Genomic DNA, 17,214 nt, shown 5'->3' on the forward strand with positions numbered 1-17,214 from the left:
GCAGCTGTGGCTATAAAGCGTGGCCTTTTGTAACACGATAGAGGCTGCTTAAGATTCTCCAGCACAGAACTTCTATTCCTCATCAGGGAAAATGGTAGAATTTCTCTCTTTCGAACCAAGTCAAATGTGAATAAGAAAGGATGTTTTTCCATAGATGCTATAGTGCTCAGCTGCATTAATGTTATCCAGTTTGCCCAACAACTTCTCAGAAAATAATATAGTTTGAAGGGTAGGAAGAGTATTTTACCTTGTTTACTAACAATGGAATTGTTTAGAGTAAGTTTTGAGTCGTACCATATGGTTTTGTGCCAGAGTTGCCAACCCAATAATTTCTTTTCTTTTTTTTTTTTTTTTTACTGACAATCTGAACTTTCTGAGAACCAAATATTTTTATTGTCTTTTTTTTACATAATGCAAATGTAAGCCAGTCCCCCGGACAACAGTAAGAAGGTTCAGGTTGAAATTTATTTTTTTAATGGGTGACGACTTGCCAAGTAAAGTTACCTGACTGCATCAATGGTTTTACACCATGCTGCCCCATGCCAAGGGTCCCCTACTCGTTCCTCACGCCCTAATACTAGGACTGTACAAAGCTTCGGTCCCCGATTTGATTCGGTGGATATTCAGCCCGATTCAGTGGCTGAATCTCCAAATCCAAATTGACCAGAGGACCCTTAAATCTCTCCACATCGATTTGGAGATAGAGACAGCTTTAAAAGTTTTTTCTACATACCTCTAGGTAGCAGGGACTTGTGAATGCTGCGATGCTGGGGCACATGGAGTGTCCCACAGAAGCACTGGTGCCTCCTGGGTTGGGGGGGGGGAAGGGGGGCACCCAGGGTCTCCCTGCAGCCGATCGCCAAGCCGGGGAGGTGTGGAGGGGTCCCCAGCTTGCTGCCTGGCAGACCCAAAAGTGGACCGGAAGTACTGAGCAGGAAAGTGTGGGCAAGTCAGCTGAAGATTAAGCTCTCTATGCATCCATAATTCTGGAAAAATCTTTTCTTTTTCATTCTGACTTCCCCAAAACTAGGAGTATGTCTTGAAAATGCAGTATCTTATCTCATGATAGGTGCTTGGACTAGATCTTGAAGTCCTTCTCAGCTGTACATTTCTATAACTTATAATATGACATGCCAGCCCTCCAGTTTTGACCTAATGTTGATATATTGGGTCACTAGATAGAATGCTTTAAGCAAGTATTCATACACAAGTGTAAACACCAACATCCTGTTCTGAACATGTGAAACTGGAAAAAGTAACAGTGAAAGATGGACCTTGCCAGAAAAATCTAACATATTCTATCTTTTTATATGGAAGAGTATTCTCAGCTGAAGCTACAGAGAAGAGCTTCAGGGAAGTGTGAACAAGCAGGTGCAACTGGCCAGGCTGCAAGTATTTAGCTACTTCTTCCAGTGGAGAGGGAACATGCTTGTAGTCAGGACTAACATGTTAGAATTTAGAATGCCAACATCAACACAGGGAAAGTTACCAAAGTGATCAGCGGTGAAGTAGTTGTTCAATAGCTCTATGATGTTAAACATTCAAGTCCCTTTTCAACACACTGATCAAAACTGAAGTCATGCCCAGATAGATGAGCTGCTTCCTAAATAGATTAGGAAAATAAACGCTTGAGATGTTCAGGATTTATCATTAATTGGAAAATGGGTATCATTTTGATCCAGTTATATTTTAAATTGGAACCAAACCCTATTGATGATTTTGTAAGGTCCCTTCCAGCCCCTAATGTCTATGAATCTATGAAAATAACAAGGCACTATTTTAAAACATTAAAACTATATTACTGAACCAAAAAGCTGAACGAAAAAGCTACCAGGTCTTTTATCAAATCCATTTTTGTAAAGAATTAAACTTATCTATATTAAGGTACTGTATTATCCCTACCGCACAATTTCCATCCTTATTAAATGGAATGAATATTTAAGAAAATATGGAGGTAATGTGGTACTTGATTATGATCAACTCTCTCATTCCATTGGCTTGATTTCCTTTGGACAAAGAAAGCTATTATGATTGATGAGCATACAGTAACTCTTTTATCATAGAAAAAGTTATCAGTGTGTATATAAAGTTGCACCCTAAAACAGGACCATACACTGTCCAGAATCAGAGTTGTTGACAACCACAGTCTTTACGGTGCTGATCAAAGAGCAAAACATTCTGGTCAGCTTTCAAACTAAATGAGCCAACACACTTTCTCATGTCAATTTGTATGACTGACAAGAATAGGTCTATTATATATCTATCTCATCCAGTAATCTGATGTTGTGTATTTAGCAATATTATTTTCGGTTCTGTGATTCAATGTTTAATCTTAAAAAGTACATTTGTTTCCAAAGGTGCAACTGATAGTCATGTATGTGCCAGATGCACGCACTCTTGCTGTATCTTGTAAAATGAAAATATGAATGATAGTGGCAATAAATTAAAGTTTCATTCATGGGTTGGATTTTTTTTTAATCTTACATCTAATTTAAAACAGTGACCCATTGTTTCAGAGACCCACAAAAAGCTGATTATTAAATTATCACGTGAAACTACTATAGGTTCTTTAACAAATTTGTAAAATGAAAAGCAACATATAAAATTAGTAGTAAAGATATCAAAACATTAAGTTTGCACTATAATTTTCCATTAAAATAATTCACCAACATTTAATACAGTGTAGTGTTTATTGTATGTTATGGAAGGTACACTTGAATTTCAAAAATTTAAAACATATAAAAAGTGGTTAAGGGCTAACATTTTATCAACATCTGATAAATGTGTAAGAATGTTTATTTTTACAGCAGGGTACAATGGTAGTGTTAATGCCAACAGGGCACCATGGACGTTAGTTTTAAAAAAATGTCCACTATGCTTTATACAAACAACACCACTTATTGTTGTTTAAGAATATTGGGAGAGGATTGCTGTTTAACGATAAGCAGTCCTATAACATTTTTAGTGTTAGATGCTGTTATAGTACTTAGTTTGGTGAATGCTTCAAAATAAAAGTAGAAATGTTGTAATTACTTCACAGAAATGCACATCCAATATTTGTTTTCAATAAGAACAATAGGTACAGATTATAACTCTCCCTATATGAAATAATTTACACACAGATGAAAGCTAGAACACTATCTAAAATAATCACTAAATACATTTTCTTCTTGGAAATAAGCAGTTATGTTTTGCATGATCAAATATCAAAAACATATAGCAGAAGTAGTGTTTCTTTTAAACATAACTGATGCTCTAAAATAAAAAAAGGAATTTCTGTGAATGTGCAACCTAAAAATCAACCAAGCTTATATTGTAGTACAACCATATTAAGAAACCACTGATCAGAAATACAACCTTATGGGAAGAAAGTTTATAATCCACAAAACTGTCAGGCCATAAAGTAAAATAGCTCCACAGTTTACAGGTATAACTGAGGCAACATAGATGCGTGCTAGGTCTTGTTTCCAGTAAGTAGATATTTATGCAGAGGATGTGACACTTTGTTTGTAGACAGCATGGTATGCGTTTCTCAGCAAGACATAAGGAAAACAAGACTCCAAAAGATCCATTGTCAGGAATGGAGACTCCTGCACAATCTGAAAAATTCCAAAAAATGTATCAAGATACTGGCCATGCATAACACTAGTCTATAATATACTGCAATTGACTGCTTCAGCAACACAACACATCTATCTCTTAGACCAAGAGGAAAGAAAAATACAGCACTTTCCTCCCAACAAACTATTCGCCTAGGGAAACTTAAACTAACATCAATACATTGCTTTTCAAAGCTGTCAAATGTTTCAAAACAGGCCTGTGACCCTACAAGGGCAGACTCTGCCATGTTTATTGTTCACTTTAATTTACACTAACTTAATGTAACATCATTATTTTAATGATGAAAACTAATCACCAGGGATCCATGGAAAAATGTGGAATTTGTGTTTTTACAGAGACTCTTCAGAACTGCAGGGGAAAAAAATTTAAAACTTACTGAAAATAAAATGCTGGCTTCCCAGTGGGATGCTGCAGCAGCCTGCCAGGGATAAGGAACATCACCAGCACACTAGGAAGCAGCCAAGATGGCAGCTGTCCCTCCTCCCCCTGCTGCTGATTGGCTGAGAGGGCTGCCGATTATGTGGCCCCACTCCTCTCTGCCAATCAGCAGTGAAGGGAAGGGCTGTATGAATATAAACCCTCTAAGTCAATCAGTGATAGGGGGAGGGGGGGCTGCTGCTGCTGGGGCTCCTCAGCCAATCAGCACTGAGGAAGGGGGGAACTCACCAAGGAAACACACGGATTTTAACATTTTTTTTATCAGAGAATTTTGTTGGGGTTTTTTTTGTCATGGAAAACTAGGATCCCTGCTAATCACTAATAAACTATGAAAGTGATAAGAATACTTCTTTAAAGTTTTCCAGCATTTCTATCTAGACAACAAGAAGATAAATATTTAAATACTCATATTTATGTGAAGGGAGGGACACTTCAGTTCTTACCATCAATCCATCATCATGATGTCACGCAGCATTTCTATTGGTTGCTGAGTTACAACAGTAAGGATGGCTGTCAAATTCTCTGTTAACCTATCTGGAGCTTGTCCCTAGGTTAGAATAATAATTCACAAAAGAAAACTTACCATGTCTAGCAGTAAATAAACAGATTCTCTGTTCCTTGTAGTAGTTTTGTCTGTTTCCTGACCAATTTTCAGTAGACTAGATGATGCAAGCTACAAAATAACATTGAAAATAAACCATTTTAAAACAATATTCCTGTACTCCATTTTACTTAAGTTGACCTGTTTTCTTGCTATTCTTATTTAATCTCTCTCAACTGGTGGGGAAAATAATTTCCCTAACCAAAGAAATTAGTAACACACACAAGCCATAATGGAAGAGAAAGACCAAGACTATATTGAAGTATATTTTCTGCATGCTGTTTTGCTTTGCTTAAACAAGCTATTTGTATGGAGATCAAACGGGTTTCAGATGAGTAGAATCTCACGTGTATATTTGAAAGAGTGCTAGTTATTCATTGCATATAGCTTCCAGCTGCAAATCTGGCCCTAACAGTCAATGACAATTTTGTCATCGACTTCAATGGGGCTAGGATCTTGCTACCTTTTCTTTTCTTTCCAGGATGTTTGCAAATATATGTATTCTTCTTGCAAGAAGAAAGGTTATTTTAAATGTATTTGTTTCATGGTCAAAATATGGAAAGTCAACAAGTTATTAATTCCAATACCCCACATTAAAATTTAGGAAACATACCAATTATTATTTTGATTTAGATTGGTATATACCTGTATTTAGGGTTATGGTTCAGGATTATGCAATAAAATAACTGCATCACAATTTGGATTTCTATGAACTATGGAACATTTTTTTTTTTTAAAGTCACTCAACTTATAGTACACATTTCAAGTGAGCGCCAATGACAGTAAAGCAACAGCCATGTTTCTGGTACCTGTTCACAAATCTGTTTTTCAGCCACATATTTTCATTTTAAAATAAGTACTCTGAAGACTGCATTCATATTCCAATAAGAAATACCACAGGTTAGTATTCTTTTAGCAAATTCTTTGAGACTTATGGTGACATCAGATAGGGTTAAGGTTTGGGGAATTGTTTTATCACCTATTCCTTTAATATATTATACCTCTTTTTAGGATTTCTCGTAAACCACCCTGAGCCTTTTTTGGGGAGTGCAAATAAATAAAATCATGCATGTTTATGCTCTCATAACATGTAAGTGGTGGTTAGCCATCTTAGTCTTAAGTTAGGCAGAGGGTAAGGCAGGGTGACACCTTAGAGACTAACTGCTTCAGAGAGGCATGAGCTTTCATAGGCAACAACCAATTTTGCGAGATGCATCTGATGAAGTAGGTTGTTGCCTATGAAAGCTGATGCTGCTTTGAACCAGTTAGTCTAAGGGCACTTTTATACATGCTCCGACATGTTTTGATCAGAATGCATCAAAGTAGCTTGATTAACTGATTAATCCGCTGTAGCATTCTAACCAGAACGCTCCCATGTACTGCAGTGTCTTGTGTATTCAGCATCCCATGTTTCAAAATGGCAGTGGGGATGCTCATTGAATGAGCTTTAGTTAAAGCAACCCCAACACTATTTTGAAATGCAGGATGATGAAAACATGAGACACTCTGGGCGTTTTAATTAGAGCAGCTCCTGAGAGCTGCTTTAATTAAAATGCACCCCCTCCACTCCAGAGCATGTGTATAGGTGCCTTTAGGTGCCACACTGACCTACTTTCTGTATTACCAGAGAGATCTAGTACGCTATTTAGTCCATTCCATTTTAGAAGATGACTATTTTCTACAGCATGCATTCTTCAGCTATATGCTGATTCAGGCTAAAGAGTTAAAACAAAATAGTGAGATCAACAACCTGAATGAAATGACTGAAACTTAGCACGCTTAAATTGGGTGTAGTCAAACAATGAATGTCTGAGCTAGCTTACATTGCATATATCAGTACTGGTTTTGTTCCTTCACTTGTCAAGCCAATAGAACATGACAAGACCATTTTACCTTTCATCTCTCTCTCAACAGGTCTGACAGATTATATTAATGCATAAATCAATGGGTTAAGATTTTTAAAAAGCATTCAAGTAAGGTTACAGTCCCCCCATTTCTGTCAAAGCAGGACACTGAAAAACCAAGTCACTTAAAGACATAGGCATTTTTGAAGACTTGGACCAAATTATCCATTTATTAGAGTAAGTTGTTTTAGACTTTGGTTCCTTTGGAACATTCATGTTAAATACAATTTCAATTAAATAACCCCAAATTCAGCAAGCTAACATCCATACAAGATTCTTTTAAACAATGGATACATATGAGAGTTACCTGCTTTTAAATCAGATCTTTGCAAACACTAGAAATTAGTGCAGAAGCCCTGACTCACGATCATGCACAAAAAATAGGCACACTGAGCCAAACACTGCAATGGTCAACCTGACCTGGATCTCTGATCTACCAGCAATTCCCTACATAAATATTCTTGGCTGTCTATATCTTTATACTATTCCAGATGGTGACAGGTCATAGAGAACGTCAGTGTCAAGGGTGAATCTAAAAGGTACAATGAGTAGCTAAGATTACATGTCAAGATATGTTTTAATTTATCAAGCAGTCTATCTTGGGGAAAGTTTAATGGAGATCATTAATAAAAAGATAAACGATTATTTCACATATACAGCACAACTGCTTGTCCAATCATGCATTACAATGTTGGGTATCATACACTCTAAACACACACCCACACACCTCTACCTCCTTGCAAGTTTCATAAGATTCAAACTCAAGTTTTAATTTGTTACTTTCCTGTATTACACCTAATTGACCAGTGTTTAAACCACTGATTCCATTAGCTCAAAATACATAGGTTTGTATAATTAATTTCCATTTGTATCTTGTGTAACCAAAATAATGATTTATGATAGTTTAGTTATATATAAACAAAACTTATTAAAAGTACATTTTCTAGCTGAAGGTTGAAAATACTTCTAGACTACTACGCTGAATATTCTTCTTGCAAGAAGAAAGAATTTTAAAATTTATTTGTTTCATGGTCAAAATATGGAAAGTCAACAAGTTATTAATTCCAATACTCTACATTTAAATTTAGGAAACGTACCGATTATTATTTTGGTTTAGATTGGTATGCCTGTATTTTAACACAGTGACTAATAACATAGTGTTCATAAGCATGTTTTTTTTCAGGATTATGGTTATGGTTCAGGATTATGCAATAAAATATCAGCATCACAATTTGGATTTCCATGAACTATGGAACATTTTTTTTTTAAAGTCACTTAACTTATAGTACACATTTCAAGTGAGAGCCAATGACAGTAAAGCAACAGCCATGTTTCTGGTACCTGTTCACAAATCTGTTTGAGCCACATATTTTCATTTTAAAATAAGTACTCTGAAGACTGCATCCATATTCCAATGAGAAATACCACATATTTCTTCATATAAAAAAAAAAAAATCAAGCTTTATTCTAAGATTAGATCTTTGAGACTATAAAATACTGATTAACTGATTCCGTCTCCAAAGTTAAATTTCTCCATATCAAATTAACAACGTATAAATTAACTTGCTTCATTTTTGTTGCAAAAGAACAATCAACTCCAAAAAGAAAATACATATACTATTATTTAAAATGTAAACTGATATTTAGGTTAAATATTCCTAAAGTTATTTCCATTAAAATCTTATAATTAACTGTGGTACTCTACATACCAGGCATAATGAGTAACACAGTAATATAACCCACTTGCTAATGTAATATTTTAAGCAGTTCATTGCACATTAAAGCTCCAGCTGATTTGCAACAGAGATTTGAGGTTTTTTAAATGCATTTATTTGCATAAGTCAACTCTGGATATCAAACTGTACATACAGCCAAAAATTCTTTAAGACGATCTTCAATGCTTCCCTTGTGGATGGTAAACAAAGCTGCAGCAATCTGGTTGATAGCTTTTGCCAGACAATGTATGTTGTTGCAGTGTCCTAAGCAGAAACACACACATTTTATTACCTCAGCATCACTTATCAAAAATGAATTATTCTTTGAAAGTTTTAGTGACAGAAAGATAATTCTTAAGTGCAACAGGGTCAAGGTTTAGCAATTAACTAACTTTCGAATGCACTAGTAGTTTTAGTGAGTGCTTTGAACCTCTGTACCAGGTATTCAGTGATGAGCTTATAAAGGAAAGATGTTTGGAATTAATAGAAATGAAAAGTATATTTTACTCCCAAGTCACAGGTAGTTCCCCATGTAAATTACTGCTAAAAGCTATCTGAGATTTATCATAATGAAGGCTCAATATTTAGCATCTTATACATCAATGGTAATGGGCAAACTGCAGTTCAACATTGATTTCATGTTTATTATATTGATTGAACATGAGATCATCTAAGTAATGGAAAGTCAAGATCTCCCACACTCCTCAAGGGAGCTTTAATCATCACCAGAGCTTGGCAAAAAAACCGTGAGGTTTTCAGAATGAAGGAAAGAGCCATGTTTTGGAAACATGTTTTGTTTCAACAAAAACAAAAGAAACGCAAAAGATTCTGTAATTTCCTGGATATATGAACATGTGCAAATAAACTCTTTCAGGCTTAATGAAGATAGGAATTTTTTAAGGCAGTGGTTGCAGGGCAGGAAAGTTCTCCACAATAAAAGCAAAATCAGGGGATTCCTTCTGAATTTGAATTTTACATGCAACTTAGGAGACCACTGGTTCAGAATAACATAAAAGACAAACTCTCCTATAGCACAGGGCTGTCCCACTTCAACCTGGCTGGAGCCACGTGTCCCACGGGCCTCATCAATAGGGGCTCCACACTAAAGGAACAGCACTAGCAAGGGGCATTGGCTCACCAGGCTGCATGTCCCATGCATGCATTACACTCCCCCCCCCCCCCCCCCCCCGACTGCATCATGCAGATGGGCGCTCCCTGCCTTACCTTCAGCAACCTGTGGGCTCCCCTGTGATATACAAACTCCAGGTTGGTGGCAACCACAATACTGTGGGTTGTGCCAAACAGCACTGCTCTGCCCTTTGGGACAGGAGCATGCAGCAGAAGTTGGGGAGGAGAGTGTGAACCCTATGACACTGGTTGCTGGTGCAGCCTGAGCAACAGAGACACTAGCAGTCAGGCAGGAGCTGCATATTAAGCCATTGTGTGCCACATGCCATTCGGGGACACCAGACGGACAGCCCTACTTGAGCACACTGTCATTAAACATAATTTCTGCTTAATTTTCATTGCTGAATATTTGCAATGGTTTCTCAGGATGCAGACTGTATTTGTGGCTATGAAGGGACTGCTTTTATGCATGGACAACAAGTGAAGAGTCAGTGTGACAAGAGATAATTTAGCAGAGATCAAGCAGGTCAGTTTTACAATTTTAATTTTAATTTTCCACTTACAACAGGAAAAGTTTCTACCACCTGCCTCAGCCTGTAGAGAACCTGAAGACCATGTGAAAGAGGTTGAGAAGGAAGAGTTATGTAAGAGGAAGTAGATGATATAAGCAGAATACCTGGCTGTGGGGGAAAAAAAGTGAAAGAGCATGCATTGGTGTTTAGCAAGCACTATGCTGGTTTTGATTCCAAGAAGAAATATGAATAGGCTCCATGTAGGTTTGAATCTGTGGATAGTCCTTGAAAATGTCCTTATAAAACAACTTTTATGTAAAAGACTATGACCATACATTAGATTTTTGGTGCTGACTCTGCTAAGTGGTGACGTATATTGGAGCTTTGCAATTGAGTAGATTGCCACTGTAACAAAGTGGCGAATGCATTTTTTAGCAAAATGAATTTACAAAACACATGCTATTCCCATTAATGTTGAAGAGGTGGTCAAGGACACATCCAGGCCATTCAACTGGACCCCAACTCTATCACCACAAAATAGTTTGTTCCTGGTTTTTAGGTCCCATCTCTGCTTTTAACACATTTACTGTTTTCCCTCTTCTCTGTACCCTGTACTGTTCACCTGGGAAAGACGCTTTTGTTAGTCATTATGATTTTGGAAAACCTACTAAAATGGCAAGCAACACACTGCTGGCTTTGATCTGCAGGCAGTCTGAAACAAGTGCTTTGAGGGTTTCCTAGTAAACAGAATGATTTCATTTCTGCTCATTGGTAAGCAGAGGCCTCTACCTCTTTTAGGATTATTGGTGACTAAATTAAGACTTCATGACTAGAGAAAAAATAAACAAATCACCAAAAAAGTTAATGGTAATGGTAGTGGAGAAGCAAACTAAACATTTACATTTAAGTGAGCACTTACACTGCAATCTTAATATAAACAATTAGCTGCTGCATTGTACAGGTGGCCAATTATACACTCCCAGGTTTTCAACTATGGCTTTGGAACACTTATGAATGTTCTAAATTACACATTATATTTTTTTTAAACTAATATTGAAAGCTCTTACACATTCTGGTCTTTGCCCTGACAATCCTACTAATTCTGGGAGAGATGAAGGTAGTACTGCTGGACAAGTTGATGCCTTATGTTAATTTTGTCCTGTTACATGGAACAGATTCTGCTAAAAAAATTAAAGAGAATCTATAAGACAAATAAATGGACATGGACTCCATACATTCTTTTATCCAAACCATGCTAAACAGCACAAAGGAAACAGTTTGAAAGGTGATTTTTGTGCGAGCTGGTGCTGTTTTGACTCAATTTAAATTTTAGCTTGGAAGAGCTAAATATATTTTTTGTAGATTACATGCAGAACATTTCTTTTAAGAAGAAGATAGAAGTAGAAGATTTATTAGAAGATTATTTTGTTCACAAATCCCAATGGTTTTAGAATTTTATTTTTGGTAGCTTTGAAGAAAAAGTCCATATGCAAATAAAAAACACATTAATTATGAACGAGTACTAAATGTATGAGCAATACATTAACAGCTAATACATTAAAGTACATGCATGTCAATAGACTCTTAGACTAAGACAGAAGATATCTTCTAGGTCAAACCGTAACATGTCAGTTAAAGACTGCCCCCTACAGTGCATATTCTAGAATTGTGTCAATTAGAAAATTTCAGATGGATTATTCACTGTTGATATACTTTATTTCTAAACCAGAATAAAGCAAATGGTATTCAAGAAACCACTTTCAGCTTCATAACCAGGATTTTCCAATAAAAATTACCTTCTATGGCAGGACTATATTGAGACATCACATTACTCGCCAAAGTTGGCAAGGAGACTGCAACAAAAACCATCAGAAGGCAGGCGATTTTATATTCTTCTTCTGGACTAATATTTTCTGAAATCAAATAAAAAAATAGAAACAAAAATACATTTTAGGAGCTAATTTCCAATGAAAATGGCCCAGAATACAAGTGTCTGGCTAAGTTACAAACCATGAAAAAAACCGATTTGCCTCACTCAGACTTAGAGGAAACAAAATATACAGGTAAGGACAGAACTTCAAACTATGTGTGCATGTACGAGACAAAAGCAATTGATTTCAATGAATCACAAGTTAGCAATCTCAGCATGTAACTTACAAAACTTCTGCATCAAATTAGTCTTTTTGTTATGTTGGCATAAATCCAGTAGCTAGTGAGACTGATAAAGATGTTCTGTTCACTGGAATTGAGCCAAAGAAAATGTATCTGGGTCTGTCCCAAATCACATCAATTTCACATTTTCAAAAATATTAGCATCACTAGTTGTTTTTTTTTTAATTTCAGTGGAATCACAAAATTTAAAAAGGGAAATATCTTGTTAAAATAATTAAATCCTACAATTATATCACTTCATACTTACCTCAAGGAAAGGCATATATTGTAGTTAAACATACAGAGGTAAGATATATCAGGCCAACATTCCAATTACATATTTAACACATTTTTAAAACCATTCAAGCAGTTTGAGTATAATATATGATTTACTATTCAGGGCATGACAGACACTCTCTGGAATTTAAAGCGAGTTCTTTCTTTTTCCAAAGGCACCGTCAACAAAGAAAACAAGAAAGAAATGTAACTTCAGGTAGGTCCTAGAATGGTTCATGTCCCCCTAGTCATCCAGCCAATGACAAGAACAAAGCCAGTAAAATGCATTAACAGTGTGATATTAATTATTCAGTACATAAAGAGGAAGCAGATAAAACCAAAGGTTTCAATAAGGAACAACAGGGAACAAAATAAACATATCCAATGGCATTAAGAATCTTATTTTCATGCCTTTAAAATTACTAGGGCCAAGAAGAGTAATAAGATTTGTCTATTATTTTTAAGAGCCACTGACACATGTAGATACAGAATTTTTTACAATAGGTTTTGAATCCTTTGACTAGCTACATTTTAAAAATATTTTTCTTAGTCTTCATATTAGCTAGGGTAATATGGTAGCCCTCCCAAAGTGCAACCCAGCCTAGCCCCCCACTAGGAAGAGCCTGGTGCAGCCCTGGCCCAAGCCCGCAGGGGCAGCTGCCCCACCCGCACATCTGGGGGCACATGCACCCGTGCCCTCCCAGGGTGTTTGCAGCAGCAGGAGAGACCTCACCTTCCTTGCATCCCCCACACAAGCCGTAGCTCCATCTTGTGACCTGCCCTGGCTGGGCAGTGCCTGTGCCAGCCCCTACCCCAAACCCACTCCTCCATCTCTGCAGGGGTCTTGATCTGCCTTCCCCACGCCCCATGCCTCCCTCCGCCCCTTCCACCACATCAGACTTAGCAATTGCACACAGCTCTCCAAGCTGCTGGGCTGTGCTCTTTGCTGCCTACATGCTGCGCTGCAGCTGTGAGCATGCACGAGCATGTATCAGCCAAATTACCAGCCACATGAGGCCAATTTCCGATAAAGCCATTTTTTTTTTATATTAGACCCGATCCGATATCAGACCAATGTATCAGTGCACCTCTAACATGAACACCTTTATAACTTAGAAACTTCATGTATTTTTATTATTGTGTTTTTAACTGCAACTGACATTGTAAGCATTGAAGACAAATGAGACAAAGGCAGGTTATAGCTATGTCACAAATCAGATGTCTATATTTAGTTATCTACTATACAAATCCCTGCATTTTCTCTTCCTAAAATAAATTCAACTTTCTCCAGAGGCACAGCACTAATCAAGATTTCACTTGCTATCCCTTTCTATAATATAGCTTTTCTATAAATTAACATGCATCTATCTCACAAATCCCCAGCCTACAGAGATCAGTGTATTTTTTATTACACCTACAGAAAATATTCAGATTCCAAAGAAACTCACCTGGCCTTTTACATGAATGAATATATGGGAACTAATATCCTCAGTATATCACATTTTACTGCAAATACTTGTACATATTTTGCAGTGTTTGAAATCAAATGGAGCAGAGTGCCAAATACACCTTCATTTGTTACCTGATTTTTGGGAAGACAGTGCTACAACCAAGGCAGGATCAATTTCGCATGGCAATCCAGCAGCTGACGACAGCTCATATACATTCATTGCTACCTGAAAGGAGAAGAACAATTATTGTAAAATGAAAACACAAAGTACTTTTTCTTCTTTCTTGGGGGGGGGGGGGGCATAGCACTACTGAAATCTGTAAATGTTTGTCTTATAGGATTTCTGAGAACACCAAGGAATTTCAGAGATTTGGCTGAAATAAGAGCAAGTCTCTGGGTTTGCATTATATCTAACCTGCACTGAACAGCTGGTTCAGCACATAGTGTGCTAGCTGGTTATCATTTCTTTCTGTCAAGATAAACAAAGTGCACATACTTTCCTAGACTACCTCCAAAACAAACATCTTTGCTTCCAGTTAACTTTTCTAAATGGAACAAAAGAGAAAGAAAAATAAAGCTATCAAGGATATAATTAACCATGCTGGAAAGTGTCAAATAACGTCTGTAAAGATTAGTTTTTGTGTTGAAATGCTTAAAGCATTATCCAAGGCAGTACTGTAAATTAAACAGACAAGAGTAAGAGAAAAATAATGGTCTCAGGGTGATACTAAGTTGGGTGAACAATTTCAAAAGTGTCCAGTTTTTTTGAGGTCCAATATGAAACCTTAAAAGAGACATGATTTTAGAGATAGGTGTGCTCAAAAATGTGCTGATATCTCAAGGCTTTAACAAAGATGTCTCAAGTTTAGTATAAAAAAATTCAACAGCTGTTTTTGAAGACGACACAAGTGTAAAAATTCTCCACATCCTACTATTTTTATAATATACTGTTTATTAGGAAAAAAATGTTGCCACTCAGCCATTTATGACACTCCGTTAGAACAGAGGGGTAAACAGACAGTCAAGCCAGATACCCTCTTGTACAATGTCCTGAAAATATCTGGTTTTCTTAGCCCATTTTTTCCTTCTTGATCTATTCCCTCACTTTTGTTCTACTTGTTCTTTAATTTCTTGATAAAGCAGGTACATTTACTGTTACCAAAGTTCTGACTTTTGATTGTGGAAATTAAGAGCTTAGTGGGATTAACCCCCCCGCAAAACCAAAAAGCCTACTTTTTAATTTTTTTACTTTCACATCTACAACCAATCTCCTCCCTTCCCTCCTGAAATGGTTAAAGGTTTTCATTTTTTCAGAGTATTAATCAAGTACTAAATCTGCTAAGAATCTTCTCCCTTAGGTCAGTTATTTCATAATTGGCTGCCAGTTCCTAACATTTTCTTCTTGAAGTTTTTGGTAGTGGCCAAAGGATACTGGGCTAAATGAAAATGAAGCCTGATTCAGTATGAAAATATCTAGCCTCCTGTAAAAGAATGTAGATCAATCCCTCCATTTGCAGTCCCTTTACACCTGTTGCAGATATACTACTCCTACTAACTTATTCTTCTCGTTTATCTGTTACATCAATTACTCTTTTGACACTTCAGTGACCACATCTCACTTTGGTTTCCTAAAAGTGAGCTATCTCCTCCAATATGCTCAGACTGATGCAAAGAAGTCATTCAGATTTCCACAGTGTTCTTTGTCACTTAAATCCTGTTCATTGGTAATCCATTAGACCAAACTTCTCACGAGATTTCTGTTTTTCTCTCTCAAAGAATTTCAAATTTGTTTTTACGTTACTTGATCTGGTTTTCAAATTCCCATCTAGCCTTCCTAAATTCTCACCCTGCAAAATTGGTTTCTCTGTATTGGGCTTCAGTCGGAAGACTGTATCCCCCATTTTCTAAGTGTCAGTTTGGTTCATATTTCTTCTAAAAATCAAGAAGGTGACATTAACCAAACTATTTCCTTTGGCTTCCTTTTTGGTCTGTCAGAATGCATACCACATTTCTGTTGTGAACCACAAGTTCTGAAACAGCTTACTTGGCATGTCTTGATACCAGTGCAAATTTATGACTCACTGATATGCATAGTTTGAAGGAATGTAACACAATGGTACAAAATATCTTTCATTGTATACTATTGTTAGAACACAAATAGTGTTTTGCATGACAGGTTTCCTAGTTTTGGGCACTCCTATAAAAACCAGGAAGTTCTCTCCCTGACATTTCTCCCTACTATTCAACTGAGACACTCAAACATACATCCAGTTTATTTTAATGCTGAAATGGCTGTGGCTACATAGAGTTAATTAAACACATCATTTTCATTGCTAATCTCAGGTTTCAAATACCATTTTTCTTTTTCAAGGGTCAGATGATATGTGCATTTTTTGAATCGATGCAGATCATGTGTCACTTATGTCCAGTATGCTCCCTCTAATAGACACCATCTGATATGCCAGAAGAATATCCCCTATAAGCAGCAGTCAATGCTGCAATGGGTACTATGTATGGCACATCCTGAACCCTGCTTATGCCTTAGAGCAGTGGTCAGCAAACTTTTAGCAATGGCAGGCCAAATGAATGCAGCTCAGTCCAAACTTGGGCTATTGCTTGCTCGTAGAACTTTAAAGCTTTAGTTAAAGCGCCCCCACTGCCGTTTTTCAGAGCAGGGAATCCGATGTATGGGAGGCTGGAGTGCGGTAATTACCATGCTCCAGAGGACTTGATTAATCGAGTCTGCTCCACTGCAGTAATTACAGCGCGTCTGAGCAGCCTCACAGCACGTGTATAGGTGCCCCTTAAACCCTAGAAATGCCTGCCCAGGATGGCTGGAAAGCATGGACAGCTCCAGGCTGCCTGCAGTCTCCCACCATAAAGTTAACAGATATCTACTACAAAACAGCAGAAGAAACAATGATCGCCTTGTATTGGGCCACAAATTTGGACATTAATGGCATGACATATGGTATAGACATCTCTTTGCTTTCTCTTTGTGCTAATAAAAAATGTTATGTTGGTCCAAAGGAAACCTCTGCTTGCACCTCATTGAACACGTTGTATTTACTCAAACTCAAGATGAGGCTTTTCCCACCTCACCTTGGATTCAAGTACCAAACGACAGCAGGCAGCTATTGTGGCTCCGGCAAAACTGCACACTATGGGGTGAGGGCAGGGAGGGAGGAGGGATGGAAACACAGGGTAGACTGCTGTGGCTTCAGTTCTATCTCTGGTGCTGGAGGTGGAGCTGCTGCCACGACCACTACTGCTGTCTGGCTGGGGCCAGAACCACAGTGTGCTCTATACCCTGGCTGAAGCTAGAGCTCTTGCATGCATTGGTGGCAGGAGGGGCAAGAAGGGGTAGGCAGCTGGGGGTCAGAAACCAGGGGGTCCAGTGGCAGGGTGGACAAGCAGG

The 17,214-nt window shown here is 37.4% G+C and overlaps 1 protein-coding gene across 5 annotated transcripts in view; it reads right to left on the minus strand.

Annotated features, from left to right (window-relative positions):
• Positions 1 to 2,467: 2,467 nt before the first annotated feature.
• Positions 2,468 to 17,214, minus strand: part of NCKAP1 (NCK associated protein 1) — an 82,377-nt gene continuing 67,630 nt past the window's right edge. For 2 of the 5 annotated variants that reach the window (XM_025203224.1, XM_025203223.1), the window contains 5 exons: positions 13,929 to 14,022; positions 11,716 to 11,832; positions 8,434 to 8,543; positions 4,643 to 4,732; positions 2,468 to 3,599 (listed from right to left, as the gene is read on the minus strand). In XM_025203224.1, coding sequence (XP_025059009.1) covers positions 3,483 to 3,599; positions 4,643 to 4,732; positions 8,434 to 8,543; positions 11,716 to 11,832; positions 13,929 to 14,022 — 528 coding nt within the window. In that variant the 3' untranslated portion in view covers positions 2,468 to 3,482. Of the gene's footprint in view, positions 3,600 to 4,642; positions 4,733 to 7,905; positions 7,999 to 8,433; positions 8,544 to 10,986; positions 11,101 to 11,715; positions 11,833 to 13,928; positions 14,023 to 17,214 lie in introns of those variants that run through there. The other 3 variants (XM_025203225.1, XR_003093865.1, XR_003093864.1) reach the window with 3 other exon arrangements.

Source organism: Alligator sinensis, unplaced genomic scaffold (genome assembly GCF_000455745.1).
Source record: "Alligator sinensis unplaced genomic scaffold, ASM45574v1 scaffold269_1, whole genome shotgun sequence".
Taxonomy (NCBI): domain Eukaryota; kingdom Metazoa; phylum Chordata; order Crocodylia; family Alligatoridae; genus Alligator; species Alligator sinensis.